Source organism: Natator depressus, chromosome 7 (assembly GCF_965152275.1).
Source record: "Natator depressus isolate rNatDep1 chromosome 7, rNatDep2.hap1, whole genome shotgun sequence".
In the NCBI taxonomy this organism is placed as follows: domain Eukaryota; kingdom Metazoa; phylum Chordata; order Testudines; family Cheloniidae; genus Natator; species Natator depressus.
The window spans coordinates 107,714,950-107,736,604 of NC_134240.1; the positions used below are offsets into that span (position 1 = coordinate 107,714,950).

Below are 21,655 nucleotides of genomic sequence, written 5' to 3' on the forward strand. Positions count from 1 at the left end.
TTGGGGAAGAGTTAAGAGATCCTAATACCAGATCTCCCCCCTTTTGATTAGCATGAACTTGGTAGAAAAATTCTACCTGAATTGCAAAGGCATCATACTTTAAGCCGCATAAACCTTATCATGGAAATTGGGTTGCAGTCTTGAGTGTGGAGTGGCTACTGCCATTCTGTATTGAACTGAATAATAATCTTTTCTGATCATTCGTTTTTGTTGCAAAAAATTATCCCCCTATAGAACATTCTGCATATTAGTCTCACACAAGTGTGCATGTCATTCCCTCTATGGTAGTATGTTTGACTGAGATTACAGTTCATTTTCTAACTTCAATAAACATATTTAATTTCTAAAGGGAATTTTAGTAGAGAGCCACATTCAGAGTTGAATGAGCTCCCAGTTTCCCCTAATCAGTACCTATCACCTGACTTTTCTTTCCATCTGAAAAATTATTTCACAATCATGAAGGTACAAAGATTAGCAGAAGTAACTGGCACAGTATTTTACAATTACCTTCTTAAGATCTTGAGGAATCTGAGTTGTAGACTTTATTTTGCTGTGGTTATAGATGTCACAACTTCTGTCAATTTAAACACTTCTTAGAGCACCCATACAGCTAATTTTGTTTGTGTTCCTAAACAGTCACCTTTCATAGAATCATAGACTTTCACCAGAGACTGAGTAGGAAAAACTTTAGCTTGAAAGAGAATTCTCCAATTTGAGTGCACATAGGAGTCTAGAATAGAATTGCTGTCTCATTGTGAGTTAAAGGTAATTATACTCTCCCTCATTCTGGAAGAAGAAACAGGAAGCTGTAGCTCAGATTTGTCAAGATTGTTGAGGTACGGGTTGTGTCAAATTAACAGCTACATACTCTTCCCTTCTTGTTGGAATCCTACATTAATTTTTTTTAACTAAATCTTTGTAGTTTACCTCTAAGCGGTCCAATAATGTACATTTCTACTGTTTCATTTCTTTTCAAATTCATGAGAAATTCAAATCCAGGTTAACACCTTGATTCGTAATTCCTAAAAAAGGAGACACCACCCTCCATCTTCATAATAAACTGTCCCACATTCCCCACAAATAGTGAAGATGTTTTATGGTAATTAATTTCCTAAAATGGGGAGGAAACCTTCACCTCTTGACAGAACCATGGCTTGTGACTTGTGTAAATATGTAAAATAGATGCCATCCTTTCTGTAGTCAGTGCTGTTGTGAATGAAGAGGTGTAGTACACAGGCCAAATGTATATAGAGCACTTGGTGAAGCATTAAAATAAACAATATGTCTTGAGTAATGATGAGGTAGAAAGCTCACACTCGTATCCAGGCGGTATCCAAACTTCTCAGCTTTTGTGGACGAAACATATTTGAAAAGATCAGGGATCCACAATCAGTATTATGGGGCAGATTCTGCCATTGCTGTACTCCCTTTGCCTCACTTCAGAATGGGGGAGTCCCCAGAGGGCATAGTCTGTCTGTCAATATCCTGTACCTCCCTACTTGCAGCCACCTAGCACAGAGGGTGAGGAGGATGAGAGGCAGGAGCGCATTGTCCTCTGACCATTCCGAGTTGGATTATGATTCCTACGGGACTGTTGACAGTTAAAGCATCCAAAGGCTGCTGCGATGGACCTGTACCTGATTGTTGGTTACCAACTTCTGGACTGCACTGTGAGGCAGGGAGGAAGAGATGGGAGCCATCCTTTAACAGTCATTCCCTTAAACTAGTGGTCCCCAAACTTTTTACCTCGTGCCCCCACCCCAGAGCTGGGGCCTGGAGCGGGGCCACGGCTCTGGGATTGGGGCGGGGGATGCGGCATGGGGTAAGGGAGCTGCCCCTCCCCCCCCCAACATTCTTTGGCACTCCCCTAGGGGGGTGTGCCCCACAGATTTGGGATGTTTGTCTTAGACTCTGGCAGAGCCCCTCAGATTCCTTTCCTGCTCTTCTTGGATTCCCACAAATCAGCAGGGAAGAGGCAGTGAAGCAGCCAGACTTATTCCGTTTGCAGTTCAGCAGGGGAGCAGCTGAAGCCTGGAAGCTACTCAGAGCATTTCCTGGGGCAACAGGGGAAGTGATACCTCCTACCTCCTTATGACAGTGATGAGGCTGATTCAGACACTTCCCGTTAGAAATAGCAAGGGGACTGGTTGGGGAACGTATTTTCAACTTGCAATCAGTTGCATGCTTTCTTCGTAACGTGCATCTTCAAAGGCCACAGGTGGACCCACTGCTCTAATACATAAACCTTTCTTCACTTTTCACTCTTGTCATGTGGTTGAATAGGGAATGGCGCCGTGGAGAAGGGCGTGATGATGAAAGACCTTTCCGAAGAGGAGATGATCTACTTAGACGTGGTGGTGCTGAAGAGAAAGAGCCTTCTTCCCGGGAAGCAAATGAAGACAGAGCCCCCAAGCGGGATGTGGACAAGGACGGGGAACCTAGGCGGGACGAGGACGGGGAACCCAGGCGGGGCATGAACGGGGAACCCAGACGGGGTGTGGACGAGGACGGGGAACCCAGGCAGGAGGAGGACAGGGAACCCAGGCAGGGTGTGGATCAGGACAGAGGGAGTTGGCGCACTGCAGATGCGGACAGGGGGCCCAGGCGCGGGCTGGATGAGGACAGGGGGCCCAGGCGCGGGCTGGATGAGGACAGGGGGAGTTGGCGCACTGCAGATGAGGACAGGGGGCCCAGGCGCGGGCTGGATGAGGACAGGGGGCCCAGGCGCGGGCTGGATGAGGACAGGGGGCCCAGGCGCGGGCTGGATGAGGACAGGGGAAGTTGGCGCACTGCAGATGACAACAGGGGGCCCAGGCGCGGGCTGGATGAGGACAGGGGACCCAGGCGGGGCCTGGATGACGACAGGGGGAGTTGGCGCATTGCAGATGACGACAGGGGACCTAGGCGGGGCCTGGATGACGACAGGGGACCTAGGCGGGGCCTGGATGACGACAGAATTTCCAGACGAGATGAGGACAGAGGCCCCTGGCGTAGTGCAGATGAGGATCGACTCTCAAGACGTGATGATGACAGGGGTCCATGGCGTGGTGGGGATGATGACAGAGGGCCCAGGCGTGGGGATGATTCAAGACCTGGTCCTTGGAGACCATTTGGTAAACCAGGTAACATAATTTTGTAATTAAACTATATGGATTTTTTCATAATTCTATCCCTCTTCCAAAAATGAAATTTGCTGAGTTTAGTAAGATGTATATTTAGTATCAGATACTTGAGATAGCAGAAATAACTGGATCCAGTTATGTGTGTTGTTTTTAAATCAAGATTAGGTGTGTTTCTGAAAGGTATGCTCTAGTTCAAACGAGGAATTAGTATGAGTCTATTAATTTTCTGTTGCAAATGGCTGGATCAATCTGGCTAATTTGTATGCTCCTCTCATTTTAAATGATCATTTTCATTTTTTTGATTTTTTTAAAAAATAAATGAATATTTATTGCTTCTGTAACAAATATTTAAAGGTCAAATATTAATGCTGGGAATTCACTTGTCTTGTGAACTAAAAACTTAATGGCCTCATGGGGCAGAATCAGCTTTTTACTGGGCTAATGCAGCTTTGGCTCCCTTTCCTTTTTAAACTGTCGCAGAGATCAGCCTCTTTTAAAGAGAATTTGGAATTAATCTGCCGAGAAGTTGGACTTCAGTACCTCTGTGGTTTTGTGCATCTTTTTATTTATAGCATGCAAGAAATATTTCCAGTCAGTTATTTGAAGTCTTAACTGATAATGGCTATAACAGTTGTTTTCTGATTTCCTGTAGTGCTTAGCTAGGTCTGAACTGTTGACTGTATTGCCAATACTTTTATTATCTTCTGGTCACTTTTTAAAAGTTGTAATTAAGAAAAAGCACAGATGTTAAATGGAAACATTTAAACAAGTAATGTAATAATTTTGAAATCCAATTCGAACATGATCATAAGTGAATAAACCCCAGTGCCACCCTCCAAAAGCTTTTCCTTTCTCCCCCCAGAAGAAAGACAGGATGAACAATGTGTAATAGAGGAGTACTACGAATACATGCAACTGAGAATCATAGATCACTGAGTGGTATCGCCAGAGGCATTGGGCAAATTGATCTTATTTGAAATAGTAATTCAAATTTTAAAAGTAGGCTAAATGATCCCCAAATTAATGATGATTTCTGAAGTTCAGCGTGTTTAAAATCTTTTTTCCTTGTAGACAGGGCTGAGGAAGCCTTGGCTGTTTGAGGTTATAGTAATGCCCTGTTATTTAGTGTTTATTTTGACATATCAATGAGCCCTCTGAGATGTTTGGCATTCCATAAAGTGTGTGAATTGACGAGGGGCTTGTCTACACTGGCACTTTACAGCACTGCAACTTTCTCGCTCAGGGGTGTGAACCCCCCCCCCCCCCCGAGCGCTGCAAGTTTCAGTGATGTAAAGTGCCAGTATAGACAGTGCACCAGCGCTGGGAGCTATTCCCCTCATAGAGGTGTTTTTTTCCACAGCCACATTAAAGTGCTGCCAGTGAAGACATGCCCTAAAAAATACAGATTTTGTTCAGCCCTTTGCTGAACTACTATGGGGAGTATGGGTTTCTTCACGTGAATGAGGCACCTGACTTACATTAAACATAGGTGGTTCTTCAAGTCTTTGTGGATCCCACTCGAGGTGGGAGCCAAATGGACAAAAACTTGAAGCAGAATCACAGTTACTGTAAAGGCAAGTAAACCCTTCTCTCTTGACTACTACGAGTTTAGTCAGAAAATAATTTGATTCCGTTTGTTACTAACAGGCGGATGGAGAGAACGAGAGAAAGCTCGTGAAGACAGCTGGGGACCCCCGCGAGACTCCAGACCTTCAGAAGACCGTGAGTTGGATAGAGATAAAGATTGTGATGAGAACGAAAAGGATCGTGAGATTGACAAAGAACGTGACCTTGATCGGGATGATCGCTTCAGACGTCCAAGGTTTGATTTTTCTGTTGGTAACAATATTGATAGGAGTTTTGTAAAAGCCATCAGCTTTTTTCCTCTTTCATGAAATTAGTCACATCTTTAAAGCAATAAACAAATTATAATGATTTTTCATATTGTGAAGAAAACCCTAATTGTCCCCAGAAGCAGCCACAAAATGTTTTACTGCTCACTTTTAAATATTATTGCATTCCTTTTCTTAGTCAAGATTGAGCATTGATCTTAGGTTTCACTAAAATGAAAGATCTTAACTTTAAACACGCCAATAAATTTTTCTCATAAATGGTGCCCTGTGTGCCTGGTACATCGTCACATTGAAACTGTCTGTTTTAAATAACTTGCCCTTTTTAACACTGCTGGGTTCACTGCAGCAGAAGCCAGATAAAGGCTTAGTCTTATTTTTAAATGGCAAAAGGGATGAGGCTGCCTGGAGAAGAGGACCAGCTGAGGAAGCTTCCAGCTGGAGAGATTCAAGTCGTCGAGATGAATGGGACAGAGGTGGTCGTGACATGAGAGATCGGCGTGGTGATGATAGAGATAGAAGAGGACTTCCGATCCGAACAGACCGTGAAGAAAGTATGTTTGTTTCCCCTTATCAGTTGAAATATTTATCACCGGGGATCATTTACACTGTGGCCCCTTTACATCGCTCTGGCCAGTGTAAAAGGGCCTTGAAGTGGAGTAAATTACATATATACCCAGTTAAGGTCCCTTTTACTGTCAGTCCCCCCTGTCAGTGTGGTAGAAAGGAAAGGAGCCTTGGTGTAAATGTGAATCTAGCCCTGAATCTTATTTAAAAAAAAAAAAAAAATTATTCCAGTAGATTCTTGGCATTTGAGATATAGATCAGAAATGAAAGAATGAGACTATTAAGATTGTCACTTGGAGTGCTGGGTGAAATGTTTGGGGCAAATAGTTTATTCACCAAAACAGGCACCATTGGCTGACCTGAAGCTATTCATGAATTTGACCCGATCGTGTTGGCTAGGGAAAAGTTTTCAGGGCCACACACTGTCTGTCCATCCCCCTTTACACTCTTTAGCCCAGTGGTTAGGGTATTTGCCTGGGATGCTGGAGACCCAGGTTTAAATCCCCATTCAGGAGCAGAGATTTGAAGTCATGTCTTCACCCATGTGAGCATCCTAATCACTGGATTACAAGCTGTTGTGGCATGAGTTGCTCTTAATCTGTCCTAGTGAAGCAATTCCGTTTTGTAGAAATACTTAAATATTAATTGAGCCAAAGAGAGAGTTGGAGATGTGGATTCAGAGGCGGGATTTGAATCCACAACTGACTCACCACGTGAGTACATGTCGTCATTACAGCCATAGTGTATGTGCTTATGTCCCCTTTGTTTCAATCCAGAATAGGGATGCTGCCCTGAATCTGGTCCTCATTGATAAAATGGAGCAGAAAATGCAATGCAAGACCTCCTGACAAGTGAATGGAGGGGGAACTGGTTTTCAGCTCTGAGATTCTTTTTTATACTGTTAAGCTTGGTATTTGAAAGTGTCTTCCATTTAGCTTCCGCATTATTGCAAAACTGATTATTTTCTTCAACTTCTTATCTTTACTGTGAAATAAGTAGTTTCCTATACAGTTTAGCATTCCAGAGCACTCTTATGTGCAGGATGAGGTGGTGTTAACCCAGTGAAACTTCTGCTAATTTTAACTTTGCCTACAAGCAGATAGAATTTGCAGCATTTTTTTTTTAAGACCAGGCATACCTAAAACCTTCTCCCTATTTACATAAAATTTGGGGGGTTTCAGTTTTTAGGATTCATTTTGTTATGAAACCCAACTGTTTTCTAGCCAGATACTTTAAGTTGTCTCAAGATTTGGTACTTATGGCCTAATAATTTTTTATTTTGTTGTTTTTTAGCTACATAAACAGTGAGTTTATTATGTACATTAAACAGAGCTCTAGCCAGATTAAGGCTAGTTCTGAGCAACTGAAAAAATAGGTCACTTGACAAGCTTTCATTACAATACTGTAAAATTAAACCATGGGCTCTGACCCTGGGTGTCACCACCATTTTGCTGTATTGCTACATGGGAGCAGTGGTTCCAATATGGCAAAGTTTGAGAACCACTGAATTATACTATTATAGCTGGGCTTGTTGATTTAAAGTTTTGTAAGGGACTGCAGTAATACAAAAAAAGTGGTTTCTAATGATCTTGCACATTTTTAGCGAGTTCATGGCGGCGTGGTGATGAGAGAAAAGAAGAACGTGGGGAAGAACATGAAACTACCCGGCGAGCTGCTCCAGCTCCTACTCCTGTTCCTGCTGCTGCTGCTCCTCCTATTTCAAAAGATAGGGAGAGAGATGCAGAGAGCGAGAAGGGGTCCTGGAGAACTGAAAAAGAACGAGAATCTCTTCGTCGCACTAAAAATGAAACAGATGAAGATGGATGGACCACTGTACGACGTTAAGTCAAAACCTAAACACAGTTTAACAGGTGTTTTAGAGTTGATTTGATCAAATCCACAGATTATTATATTTGTGCTTATAAACATTCGGAATTGGTATTCTTTGACAAATGTTTTGAGAACATGAAAGCATGAGCCTGTATTACTTACTCATATATAGATTGATCATGCACAAAACTAGCAGCAGAAGGTTGGAAATTGAATGCCGGTTTCTGAAATTACAAATGTTGCATATTTCACAGATCACTTGTTGCTAAAATAGAAATGTGAACTTTATAGCTATCTTGAGCAACACTTATATCTCAAACTAAAACTGACCTTTTTAAAAAATTCTTAATTTGGAATGGGGTATGATTTATCACAGAACATGCAGTTGAAAAATCTCACATAAAATGGTCACATTATTGAAAAGATGGAGCTGGATTAATTTCCATAATTGGCCAAGATGAACTATAAAAAAACCCTCCCCTACTGAGGTATTTTTGAGGGCAAGAGGTTTTTGTGAGGTATTTTAGCATCATCTGAATTCAGTAAGTAGTTTAAATTTAAATTACAATAAACATTCTGAACATTAGCTACACTGGGATATTTTCTATGATTTTACTTGAATGCATATGAAACCATTTTGCAGTCATTCTAATAAGGAATATTGCTGCAGTGTGAAACAAAACATCATTAGACTTTTAAAACTCAAGCGTTATGGTCAACATACTGCTGAGTATTTTGTTTTGCCAATAGCATAACTGCTTTTTCCATTACTGGATAATTCATGCCTTTCAAGCATTTATAAATATTGTCAGATTTAAAATGTGTGGTTTTGGAGGAATTCAGATTTTTTTCCCCAACTTTGTCTTCAGGGTAAATGCTTTCCTTTTCAACAAGTGCTTTGTAGTAATGGCTGTGTTGACTGACTTCAATTTTGGGGTGCAGTAACAATGTTAATCATTAACTATCTGGTCTTATTGAACCCAACACAGAACTTGCTGCTGTGTTTCTCTTCAATGAAAAATAAACTTATAGAATTAGCTTCTATTGTGTATTGACTTTTTAATTAACATTACTGATGTATTTTTATATGAAAAAGGCAAGCTGCTTAACTTATTCCCTTCCTCCATATCTACCCTTTTCTGTCCCAAATGAAAGAGAAAGTAACTTGCCTCTTGTATGGTTTTCTGACTGGGAAATGTGATGATTCATTTATGGCAAACATGAACTTAAGTTATTATGCTCCTTCTCTTGTCCCTTCTCCTGCATCCTCCATGAAAAACCTTCACCTCCACAGCCATCTTCCTTTGAGGGTTGGATGGGAGTGTCTTTGGAGTCCATCAGCTCTGCTCCTTGCTTGGCCATAGCAATCGCTTTAAAGCAACATTGTATGCTGCTTAGCAAAGCCATACTCTGGACTACCTCTGTATCCTCTTATTCTGTGAGAGATGGAACTAGACTGGGGCGGGCAAACTTTTTGGCCTCGGACGCATCGTGTTTCCGAAATTATATGGAGGGCTGGTTAGGGGAGGCTGTGCCTCCCCAAACAGCCAGGCATGGCCTGGCCCCTGCCCCCTATCTGAACCGCCCCTACTTCTCGTCCCCTGACGTCCCCCTGGTACTCCTGCCCCATCCAACCACCCCTTCTCCCTGACTGCCCCCAGACCCCCCCCAACTCCATTCTGACCCCCCCCCCCCCAAGGATCCCTGCCCCATCCAACCACCCTTTCTCCCTGTCCCCTGACCATCCCCAAAACCCCCATGCAACCCCTCCTCTCGTTCCTGATAGCCCCCCTGGGACTCCTGCCCCCATTCAACCCCCCTGTTCCCCACCCTCTGACTGCCCTGACCACCCACCAAACTCCCCTGCCTCCTTACCACACTGCCTGGAGCACCGGTGGCTGGCGGCACGGCTGCACCAGGATAGGCAGTCGAACACCGGGTCAGGCCGGGCTCTGCAGCTGCGCTGCCCCAGGAGCTCACAGCCCTGCTGCCCAGAGCATTGTGCTGTGGGGGAGGGGGAACAGCAGGGGAGGGGCCAGGGGCTGCATGTGGCCCGCAGTTTACCCACCTCTGAACTAGACAATAGGACCCAAGTCTCAGTGATAACATAGTATACTACCCACAAGTACTCATTGGACAGTCTCTTGATACTTGCAGTTGTCCCTGAAGTGCACTCCTAGTCTGAAAAAGGACTATACAAATCAATTATTTTTCCCTTTTTCTGAGTAAAACTATACTTGTTTGGGGTACATGATATGTATAGTCATGACACTCTTTTCTAAGATTCTGCCACCATGGAATCCTTCCCTTGCAGCAGAACTCAATTCCAGAATCTGAAGTTTACATTTAAAAAAAATTTGCGTCCTTGACACAACTTTGAGAACATCAAGTACTCACAGACACAATGTCTTCAGGTCTGTGCACAACCTAAAGGAGTCACAGATGTGAACTGATGCCACTCATCTCAGTGGCCTGTTAACTCTGAAACTTAAAGGTGGCAACTGTAAATGTTAAAGTTTACTGATCATTTTAGTAGAAATATCCTCTGATGTATCTGCCATACCTCTCCAGGTGCAAAAAGCTACAAATGACCAGCTCCAATTGCTGAAACCTCCCCAACAGCTTCTGATGATGTGACTATGCATTATTACATAATTGGACATTTAAAAAAACCTAACTGTGACCATCCAGTTGTTTAATGCAAATTAAAAGCTACTGTACTGATTCACTTTCATAATTAACCCTCATTTTTGTAAATTATCAGTTGAACTGCTACAGAACGTAGGTTCAGCTTGCTCATTTTTAGGGGTGTATAAAATTTGTTCTACAGTTGCAGGTCACTCTTAAATTCCTCCATCTTAATTTGTGTGAGAGGAGAGTGAGGTGAGATGTTATCAGAATTTTTTTTTTAAATCTGATTTCCCACACTTCTGTTGCCTATAAGTATCAATACATGCACTGCTAGCTGTGTGTCTATTAATTCCCTGTGTACTGTGAGTCATCTTGGATTTGCAAGTTACATAGGTTTAATATATATCACCGAAGAAGGCATGTCTTAGAGGAACATTTATGGATTGCTTGATAGTGAAGTACTGGGTACACATATCTTCTGAGGCTGTGGTGGAACATCTAGCCAGCAGGGAGAATGCTCTCACTTTGTTTACTCCGCTTTTCACTTAAATTGGAAAGTAGGCTACTTTTGTAGTAGTGGAATGCTTGGGTTGCAGATAATGTAAAACATTCCCCTACCTCTAGACAAGATTTACCAGTGCATTTAAAAAGATAGGGCTAAATTATGTGAACTTTTTAAAACAAAAGCTAAAATTTAAGCTTAATTTGAATCTTACACTTCAGTAATGCACGGCTACTACAGGACTACATCATCCTGCTGTTGCAATACGCTTCACAGATGCTTGGCTGTACAAGCATCCCTGTAAAATGTTACTGTGATACAGCTGTCAGGCTAGCTTACTAGTCATCTTGTATAAATCCCTCTGTGACATGAGCCATCTTAAGATTGTCATTTTAAAGGCATTTCCATTTGTGCGCCAAAATTGCTTCTGTACCCCCCCGCCCCCCCACACTACTTCTATAAGATAAAGGAAGCAATTCTTAAGACTAGCTCTTTGCTTAACCCTCCTGTGATTCCTAGGGTTTAGGTTACCATTTATTCAGGTATTTATAGGTAATTTAATAAATCTAAATAAAGCCACTTGCTGAGGGAAACTGATAAGTTACAACATCATTCACTGGGCATGAAGATAGTAAGAACAGTAAGGAGACACCCAGTTCTCAGACAGGAAGAATGAATTCTCATATAGAATAAAGACTATCTTAGATTCTAGCATTGGCTGTAGTGTATCTAGACTTAATCTAGTGGAATAAGCTTTTTCACTGGATAATTTGTTTTTTAAAAAAAAAAAGTTTCCCAGCCTCATTAGTGACCTGAGGATGGTGCTTGGAGCATGGAAATACTATGAGTGGCCAAGGTGAAAAAAATACCTTTTTGAAAAGACAAGTTAGATTTTAGAAGTTTAGTCTTAAGTTTAAACCACACTTTTTTTTAAAATAAAATTAGTTTCAAAGGAAGTTATTTTACATGAAACAGACCTTTTTATAAAAAGTAATATTCATGCTCATAAGAGGAAATATCCTAATCTTAAACTGTTGACCCTAACATCTCTTTCTGGTGTTGGTTTGTTGGAGCTTAACTCTTCTGGGTCAATTTATTAAAGTATAGTTTAATTTTACCTGGCAGCTCTCTAATTACTATGGCAAGCTAGTACATGCATTTGTTAGTCTCTAAGGTGCCACAAGTACTCCTGTTGTTTCTACATGTGGTGGGTTCTTCAAGCAATTCTGGCCCCTTCAACTACCAGGCTTGTGTGTGCTGCAGGATGAGTAAAGTGTCAAGAACTGGCATGTACCTGTAGAAGTGGTTAGTTCACAGTCACCTGATTTTTCTCTTCAGGGAGGAGGAATTTGCAAAGCAATGGCTCCACTAAGAGGGAGCTTATTTTAATTCCTTGAAAGATTCCAGTCATGCTAACAATTGTTGGCATAAAGCAGCTTGTTCTAGATACCACACTATGTCATGCTAGCACCCTGTAGGCACCTCTGCCTATACGTTTGACAGTATTGCCCTACATTCCCTATATGTGGGATGGGTAAAACCAAGAACACTTTTCATATGGTCTTTTTGCTCCCTTTAATGTTTACACCAGTGTAGTGGGTAACCTGCCCTAACCTTGATGGATAAAACATTGAAGGAAATACTGATAAGTTACATTCACTGGGCACATAGGTAGTAAGGAGACACCCAGTTCTCAGATATGAGAATTCATTCTTCCTATAGGATAATGACTGTAGCTTAGATTCTAGCATTGGATGTAGTGTATCTAGACTTCTCATAATTTCTACATGAAATGCATGCTAAGTAATACCCAAATTTAAATGGACATTGAAGAGTAGGTAATCCTGATATTCCAGTAAAATTGCCATGGACAAGTTTGTACCCTGAACTGGTCTATCAATTTAGACTAGTGTGTAGCCCCATAGAAGGTACAGGCCCTGGTCATATCTGCTATTGTAAGCAAAGTTTTCGCATTACAACTCAGTTTATTAAATTCTCACCTACATATGAATGCAAATTCTCATAGGCCAGTGTAAGTTCTACAGGGGAGGTGCTCTTACAAAGATCTGTGAAATCCCACAGCAAACAAACAGTTTGGAGGGTCTGTAAGTACAGCTTTGAGATAGGTAAATAGGGATGTATCTATGAGCCAAAACAGTATATGAATGGATATCCAGAGTGAGAAAAGTATAAACAGCATATCATTAAATAAGTTGTATTGATTTTACCTTTATACTTAATGAGAGCCTCCCTTTAATAAAAACAAACCCAACACTAGCTTTGGAGTTAAGTGAAGAATTAGACTACACTACTAGTAGAAACAAGTAGTAGCTTGATCACTTTTAGAGCTTCCTAGCTTTTAAGAATTTTAGAAAGTTGTTCATATGTACTGAGTATTTCAGAATGTAAATATTTTTACATAACTGTCCTGATAGCATTCTGTCATACAAGATGGCATGCAGCCTTAAAATCTTATATGCCATCCAGCTGCAAGTGGAAAATTAGCCTCAGTATAAGCCACATACATGCAGTTATGCTCTGCAATACTCTAGAGCTTCATCAACTCTCTACCTATGTAAGAGAAATGAAGTGTGCAAAGTATATTACTAAAAGAAGAGAGGGATTCACTGCATGGAACATTAGTAAGTCTTTCCCCTAGTTTTAGCTTGTAAGTAGTGAAAGGGAAAATGCTTTGCTTGGTAGAATCTAAATTTGCTCTACTGAGATTAAACTCCCATCCCGAGCAGATTTTAACTTTAACCTTTTGGATCACATTGCCCAATCTAAGACTACAGTACATGAGTCAAAATATAGTTTGGCCTTGTTCTGTAGTAGAGAACAACTATTTTCTAGCTATGACCCCCATTGTAAACAGTACCTCAGCACAGTCCTGAGGTAGTTTCAAAGAAGTCTTGCACAGAGAAAGCAGCAGGGGGCGTATTCTCATTTGTTTATAAATGATTTCTTGCAAGAGCCCTCAAGCAGCTTTTGCATTAAAAAACAACCAAACTAGGGCTCTTTCCTACATCCACGCTTTCTGTTCTTCGCAGTAGAAGAGCATGGTAGCTATTAGAATCCACACTACAAGTCAAAGGAAGGCAACAAGAAGTTCTTCCCACTAATTATGCATTAGACAGGGATGCAATGCATTGTGGCTACTATAAAATGGTCCAACAAACCCAAGGGTGTTGAGTGATAATCTATAAATAGCTACAGGGTAGCAAAAACATGGTTGTCATTAAGATACCTTGCCGCTTCCTCTACATTACCACCTTATAGTAGGTCAAACAGCACATATGGGGGGGGGGGGGAGAGGAGAGAAGAGAAGAGAAGAGAGAACAGGCTTAAGTCAAATTTGTGACGCCTTTACTTCACTCTAGAAAACAAAAATTCAAATTTAAACAGCACCATTGCCACCTGTGGCCAGTATGGGGCTTTACAATCTCGACAGTGTTTATTTTTGGCTGGGGGGTGGGAGGGAGGGAAAGGAAATTTAGAGGAATAAAAAGTTAATTTCTAGACTAAGGGAAGGGGAAAAGAAAAACAAGAACCCTAGATTAATACAAAAGAACTTGTGAACACAAAGGGGAGCTCCCCCAACACGGAAAAGTGTCATATGATCATTCCTGATCTCAAAATCCCCACAAACATTAGTAACTAACAATTCGTACTACCTACTTACAGACAACGTTGTTTTGTTAGAGGACAGTGCAAACACAACCACGAGCAGCCAAATACAGCAGAATTCCCCTCCCTACCCGGTCGAGCTCATTCTTAAAACATAAAATTTAAAAACATCAATGCTTCGTTTGGCTAGGATACTGCAAAAACAGAAATTCATTTGCTTAGCAGTACAGAGGCCTTTTCTTCAGAGATTCTGTAAAAATTTTTTTAAAAATGCCTCCTCTCCAATAAACCAACATAAACGCCCCCATGGGAGCTCTCTACCATTCAATTTCATCTTACCCCCCTTTTAAAAATTAGAGATATATATATTATACAATAAACAAATACAGTGCATCTAAACTGCATATTTATAATTAATGATATAGAATTAACTTCAGAGCCCAGCTTCCCTGGATGCTGAGTATACAAACTAGAAACTATCATTATAGTACATAAGCCAAGGAGCTTTTTACATTCTAGTCCCCCACGTTGAATATATTAATGTGTTAAAGAGAACAAAATGCAATCCGCTTTAAGACACTTTTAAAAAAAAAAAAGGAAAGGGTCTTTTTTTGTGGGCCACACAGAAAACTGCTGTCGGGTCACTTTCTACTGAAGCGGCCTCAGTCGAAAGGGGGAAAACAAAAACAAACAAACCAAAAAAAAGCCACCAACCCAACAAATCCATCGCCAGCAAACCGAACAGTCCCGAGGCCAGGAGGCTGCAGCCCCCTAGCGGAGTTTCTTGCCCAGGGCGGTCCGGGCGTTTCTGAGCTGCTGCTTGGCTGCACTGGCCTGCATTTTGGAGAGGGGGCAGTACTTGATGGTGTGGGCATTGTCCCCACTGGCCCCGCAGAGGGGGCACGTGTATCTCCGCAGCACCGGGCACAAGACCCGGCCGTCGGGTCCCTTGAGGATGTGAGTGGTGTAGAGGGCGACGGCTTCTTTGTTATTCCGGCAGAAGACGCAGACCTGCAGCTCCGGCTTGAGCAGCCGGGAGCCGGGCTTCTGGGGCGCCGGGAGCCGCCCGCCGCCGCCCCACGCGTGCGGGGAGCGGTCCCGCGGCAGGTGAGCCGGGGAGCAGTTGAACACCAGCGCGGCGGGGCTGGCGCGGCCGGAGAAGGGGCTGAAGTCGGCGAACCGCTCCTCCAGGAAGCGCTCGCCGTGGTGGTGGCTGCACAGGTCCAAGTCGTGCAAGTGCAAGGCGCCCTCGAAATAGGGGGGGCCCGCGTCGTCCTCCTCCTCGTCGTCGTCCTCTTCCTCCTCCTCGTCCTCCTCCTCCAGAGCCGGCTGCACGGCGGCGGCCACCACCACGGAGCGGGGCTCGGTCCCGAAGCCCTTCTCCCCGTCCACGGCCTTGGTGATCAGCGTGGCCAGCCCCAGATAGTCGTTCCAGGAGTTGAACGCGTTCCCGTACGCGGGGTGGCTCTTGGCGCCGTAGCGGGCGCCCTGCAAAAACTCCACGGGCTGGTGCTGCTCCAGCTTGCCGGGGGGGAACGTCTCCATCGCAGGCTTCACGCCGCAGGGGGGGAACCCGAGTCCCAGCCGCCGCCTCCTGCGCGCTGCAGCCGCGACTCGCTCCGGACCTGCCCGCACCCAACGCAGCTCTGCGTGGCGGCCGCTTCGCTCGCTGGCCGCGGCGGCTCTAGCTACATTCGGGGGAGGGGAGAGAGGAGGAGGCTCAGCCCAGGGGCCGCGGCAATTGGCCACCGGCCAAAGCAGCCCGCCCGGCTCCACCGCTCTGGCCGCCGATTGGCTGATGCGCTGAGCGGCGTTCCCTCTCCTGCGGCTGTGTGTGCACGGGCGGGGCCGCCCCTCGCCTTTGATTCGGAGCAGGTGAGAGGCCTCCCGCCCCCCGCTACCGTGTCTTGGAGAATGCGTGCACACACACAGCGTCACATGGGGTAGCCAGAGAGGGGCCCAACCCAGCCCAACCCTTCTCCGCCACTGGCAGCAGAGCCTTATGTTGTGCACAAATCAGCATCCCCATGGCAAGTTGCGGCTGCCTGGAGCTCGGAGCCAGGACGCTGCACTAGGCATGGCTCTTCCTACATAGCGGTGGCTGGGGTGTTTTTCTGTCGTTCACTTCCCCTGCATTACATGTAAGATAGGCCGGTATCACTGCATCCATCTCAAAGGGGTGTTGTGAGGCTTAATGAGGCCCTGATCCTGCAGAACTGTGCTGCCCGTGGGGGGACTCTTGCACCCATGCTGAGCCCCTTGATCTCAGTGGGGTTCTAAGGGCTCCTCTTGCACAGAAACCTTCGCAGGAGCTGGGCCATAATGAACATTTGCAAAGTGCTTGCTGGTTTTCAGATATAAAAAAGCCTTGTAGTGAAATGCTAAGTATCACTATATACAAACCTTCCCAAACAAAACAAAACAAAAAGCATCCCAAAAAGCCATCTCGCAAGGACCCCCAAACAGAATTGTCCTAGCCCATAGACTGATACGAGCAGCAACACAACATCAGCCCCCACTGAGTACTTGGCAGGGCGAACTGAGCTTTCCAAGTGTAGAAAAATACAGGGTCTGATTCTGTCACAAACGGAGATATTACCCCAGAAAAGGAGAAGTGCCAGAGACTCCATGAAACCTGCTGGGCTCCACTATGGCTACTGATTTTACATGGAAGACAGTCAGATACTATGGTGATGGGTGGCAGTATAAAACCCTAAGCTAGCTAGCATCTGACTTCACTTACACTTGTGCAAACTAGGATCAATTCCCCTGAACTCAACAGTATCACACTGGTTTTAATTCAAGATCACTGGTTTTGTCCCCCCCTTTCTTGGGCCCACTGTCTCTGAGCAGCTGAAAGGTACATTCCTATTTTTTAAACAAAACCTATAAACAGTGCTAGAGCCTGTGTCTGTGTTATATAAACTATAAGGAAGACAGGCAAAGGCAACAAGAAGTTTGTAGAACTGAGAAACTCATCCTCCCAGATTATGCAGTATAGCTTTCTGCAAATTCAGAATGGTCAGGAGCCCATCTGGCCATGAAGAAACTGGAATGGTTTTGAAAATAAAGTGTTTAATTACAAATGGCCTTTTGCTGGCTGCCTGCTGCTGATAGCCATCTTGCAGAAGAGACATCGCTTGCAACACTGAGCTCTAGTTAGTTTCCAACCTTTCTTAATATTAGCGTAACAAAGAAAAAAGCTCATGTTAAAAATAACAGTTGGTTAAAATATAGAACAATAAAGTTCTTTGTAAGCAGCCTAGGACTTTTATCTATCTATCTATGTACTTTGAGCTTAATTTGTGCCAGCCTGGACCCTGGCAGAATATGCTGAAGCAGAAGAAAGTCTGCAGGGGGAAGAGATTATGGGATCTGCAGAAAACAGCTGTGATTTTCTGTGCATTAAGGAACCTAAAATCAGTGCAGCTCTGAAAGTGTGTGGGACTGCCTGGTCTGGAAAAAAGGTATATGCAGATTCAGAGCATCTACTTTACAATCTCCAGCTGCATCAGGTTGGTGTAGGGGTGCTATTAAAAAAGCCTAAGAGAGCCAGGAGTTAGGGTCTGGCATAGAACCACTTGAGATCAATAGGTTTTTTCCCCCCAGTGATGGTGGTAAGTAAGATCTTAAAGACTTTTTTGTTCTGTGTCTGTAAAGTGTCTAGTATGAGGGGGTCCTGGTCCTTGACTGGTGCTGTTACAAGACAAATAAATACTGAATTAATAATATAACAGACTTTGGATCAGGCCCTTATATAGGGAGTGTTCTAATAGTGCTGGGCAGGGGGGGTGGTGGTGAATCTGGCCCACAGAAGTTAACTTCTCATACCGCTAGGGTCACACAAGTAATGGATGCAAGAGGGGTCAGAAATGCAGCTGCAACTAAAAATATTGTTAATTTCAAGCTCATAGTAAGAACTGCTGGGTTTAGCAAAGCAGGTTCTGTTTTCTTTTTAGTGGTAAATCTCTCTTCTCAGCTGCCTCCAACACCTTGGTTCCTAGCTGACAGATGTTTCCCTGGTAATTAAATAAGGATTAGAATGGAATTTGTTTGCTATTTAAATACTTGGGATTAACTAAATTAAATATCAATAACTCAAGTGTCTGATTCTCCTTTATGCTAAGGCTGCTCTGTGCCACTCTGGTAGTGTAAAGGAGCCTTGGTGAGGAAGGCTGGCTCAGAGGTTAGAGCAGTACTAGCCTTGCACTTGGAGGACTGTCTTCCATTCCCTGCTTTGATGCAGACTTCCTGTGTGATGTTTGGCAAGCGAGTCATTCCGGTTTTAGGCTTCACGGTGATGCAACAAAAAAAAACAACCTCCCAGTGAATGCTTTAGGTACCTAAACTCAGCACCTAAGCTTTCAAGGTGGAAGTTTCCTCTGTCTCTGGACACGTGCAGTTCTGTCTCCCACCTAGGCCCCAGAGTGATCCATGAACTTAGGGAAGATAAGCGTTTGCCTGCCTAACTCATGTGCAGGCCCAGTCCAGTAGGCCTGCTCAGAGCCAGACATGTTGACACCAGCCAGAATGTAACTTTTACCCAGGTGGTGAGAGCACTCTCCAGGGAGGTGGGAGACCTAGGTTCAATTCTCGCTGCTGTCTTAGTGGGGGAGAGGATTTAAATGGGATACTTTAACCATTGGGCTAAAAGTTATAAGGCAGGTGGCACCATCTTCTCCTCCAGCTGCTTTGTGTGGGGGGAGGCAGGTGCCTAAGTCATTCTCACAAGAAACACCTGGGGTGCCTAAGACTCCAGGAGAGGGGTTCCCATTTATGAATCGCTGGCAGAGCTTGGCGCCTCCCTGCAGCTTGGACTTCGATAACTACCTTTGTGAGAGGGGCAGGGCTTACAGCACTCCGCTCTCCTCGGCGTCTCCCCTTGCCTGGCTTAGGCAGCTCGCCACCTAATGGGCTAGCTTTTGAGGCTCACATTCTAAAGTGCCTCTCTCTAGGGAGCCTAGGCCCCTAACTCAGGCTTTGTGAATCACAGTGTTGTTCCTATGAGGTTTTTTTTTCTACGTGTTAAAAGTTAGACATGATTCTAAACATTGCAATACCTAAGTCCCTTCCTTAGCCTTGCTGTCCCTCAGCTCTCTGTCTATAAAATGGAGACAACAGGGGTGTTGTGACAATAAATGTTAAAAGATTTTTAAAAGAGGCACTCCAATACTACAGCGATGGGGGGGGGCCACATAAGTACCTAAGAGACAGACGTGCATGTATTGACTATAAAGGAGTATTCACAGGACTATAGTTACTAGAAATAGTTGGAATAAATTGAAATTTCTCAATGAAAACTTTAGCCCATTTTTGAGTAGCTCTAATAATGACGCTCATGCTTAAGTGTTGGTATAATCACACACAGACAGGTGCTGCACCGTTGGCCTCAATGTGGGGTTTGACACTGGAAAACTTTGTGAACTTTCTGGAAAACTTTTTGTGAAGCAGGAGGACCCTTAAGGGGATAGCCAACCAGTGTTGCTACACAGATGCTGCCTCGCTGAACACAAGCGAATGGCCTGATTTTGTTCAGAGGGTCTGAACGCTTGAAGAGTCCAAAAGTAACCAATGAGTTCCTCTCCACAGTACTTGCACTCTTGAAAATCCGGTCCTTATGCAGCTGACACTGCTCACCCTCTTTTTGTCTAGGCATTGATGGCCTTGGGTCTGAAAGTGAATAATCTCCTAACATTTGTGCTGTGATACTTATGGCTAAGTATCACAGAAGTCAGAGAGGGAAAAGACATATTGGTTTGTTCTGTCAGTTTTTCCATTCTATTGTCGGGAATAGTGTGAAAAATATCTACGCCATGAAAATATTGTAAAAGGATAGGTCTATTGTTAGCCCCGCAGTAGCATTGACATCATGTCCACTGACAACTCTGGTAGAGCTAATGTGTGATGACAATGCAACGCAGCTACTGTGCATGAGGCATGTTGAAAGCACTATTCTATTGCCTTGCCTGTCCATGTTTTCTTTTAATAACCTATCATGTTTCATATGTGGAATGAGACCCCTTCACTGAGTGTGCTATTTTCATGGAGATATAACTTCAGAACCGTTAGAATTCACTCTTCCTATAGACCTTGGGTTGGCTTGTTGGGTGCCATATTACTTTGCAAGTTGGTAGGATGACCAGATAGCAAATGTGAAACATTGAGACTTTTTTTTTTTCGGGGTGGGGTATAGTTGCCTATATAAGACAAAGCCCCTAATATTGGGATGGAACCGATAATATCTGGATGTCTGGTCACCCTAAATGTAGGAAACCTCTCTATTGACGTTGGCAGGATTAGTGCGTCAGTGGAACGAACGGTTTTATTGGCCATTTTCATGCTGTAAACAAAAAATGCTATGAAGAGTAGCTGCTGGATGAGGCGCGACAGCTTGAAATAACATGAAACCAAAGTGCCAGATTTTCATTTTTATCAAGCAATGTTAATAGACACTAAGGACAAAGGGTCCTTCAAAACTCCATTTTTAAAATGAACCCTCATTCACACACTCACCCCTTTAAATTTAAGTTGAAGCCTATATCTGAATCCACCCCAAAATGCCCCTTTAACAGTTCTGGAAAGACAATAGGAGGAAGAGCATTTTTTTTGGGTGCCTTGTTTCAGCCTCACACGATTTATGGTGGCTGAGTGTATAGAAACACTGGAGAATGCAGAGGAAATGGTCCTTGTCATTGTGAATGTTACACAATGGGCCAAATTCTACCCAGTGCCGAGAAAGGTGGTTTAATCATCCCCTAAAAGAAGTGAGATCTCATGTTCTGGCTCCATGCACAGAGAGTGGATTATTTCTGCTAGGAGCATGAGTAATCTGCACAGGAAGGTGTGCAGAGAAGCCATTGCTGGGTTTGGGAGCATATGCACATAAATACGTCCTTTCACCTTTAAGCCCCATCCTGGCATACTCTCATCTGGCATGGCTGGGATTTGAATGGTGATCTTTTACCATGTGATGCAGTAACATAGTAGGCAAGTACATTAACTGTGCCTGGCCTGTAGTAATAACCAGAACCTGCTAAATACCCCACTACGGGGTGGCTCAACTGTTTTTTAGATCCCCTGGACATATCCAAGCACCAAGTCACTCTTTGCTCTGCCTGGGGGAGAATCCTCTTGGACCAGTGTTTCCCAGCATGCAGTGAGAGAAGACTCCCTGTTGCACCGTTGGCTGTCCATGAGCTCTTTCCACCCTGCAAAGGCACAGGCTGCAGTATCCCTGCCATTGGCATGCTGCACACCTGCATAACTGGTCAGTGAAATCTTTCTATCCAAAAGCAAAAATGATCTCATTCTTTTAATTGGAATGACTGAAGGAGAGAGATACATACATTGGGAGCACCATACAGGAGAGTGGTCAAGTTGGGAGATTGAGTTGGGAGAGAGATCTTACTCCAAGGGATTGTTTGCTCCTTTTTGGCTTGGGAGGATTTAGTGTCCGTGCATGGTGATGTATGGTGTATCTTATGAAGCTTGCAGTCCTGGCAACTTTGAATTATGTTCAAGCTTTT

General features: G+C 43.8%; 2 protein-coding genes across 3 annotated transcripts in view; one reads left to right on the plus strand and one right to left on the minus strand.

The window, feature by feature from the left end:
* EIF3A (eukaryotic translation initiation factor 3 subunit A) overlaps positions 1-8,361 on the plus strand; it is a 46,526-nt gene extending 38,165 nt beyond the window's left edge. Inside the window, exons 19-23 of one of the 2 annotated variants that reach the window (XM_074959254.1) lie at positions 2,284-2,900; positions 2,931-3,122; positions 4,770-4,944; positions 5,366-5,526; positions 7,143-8,361. In XM_074959254.1, the coding sequence (XP_074815355.1) occupies positions 2,284-2,900; positions 2,931-3,122; positions 4,770-4,944; positions 5,366-5,526; positions 7,143-7,384 (1,387 nt within the window). In that variant the 3' untranslated portion in view covers positions 7,385-8,361. Of the gene's footprint in view, positions 1-2,283; positions 3,123-4,769; positions 4,945-5,365; positions 5,527-7,142 lie in introns of both variants that reach the window. The other variant, XM_074959253.1, reaches the window with a different exon arrangement.
* A 5,553-nt stretch (positions 8,362-13,914) lies between these two features.
* NANOS1 (nanos C2HC-type zinc finger 1) lies at positions 13,915-15,841 on the minus strand. Its single transcript, XM_074960034.1, has one exon. The coding sequence runs from the start codon at positions 15,672-15,674 to the stop codon at positions 14,901-14,903; it is 774 nt and encodes a 257-aa protein (XP_074816135.1). The 5' UTR covers positions 15,675-15,841; the 3' UTR covers positions 13,915-14,900.
* Positions 15,842-21,655: the final 5,814 nt, after the last annotated feature.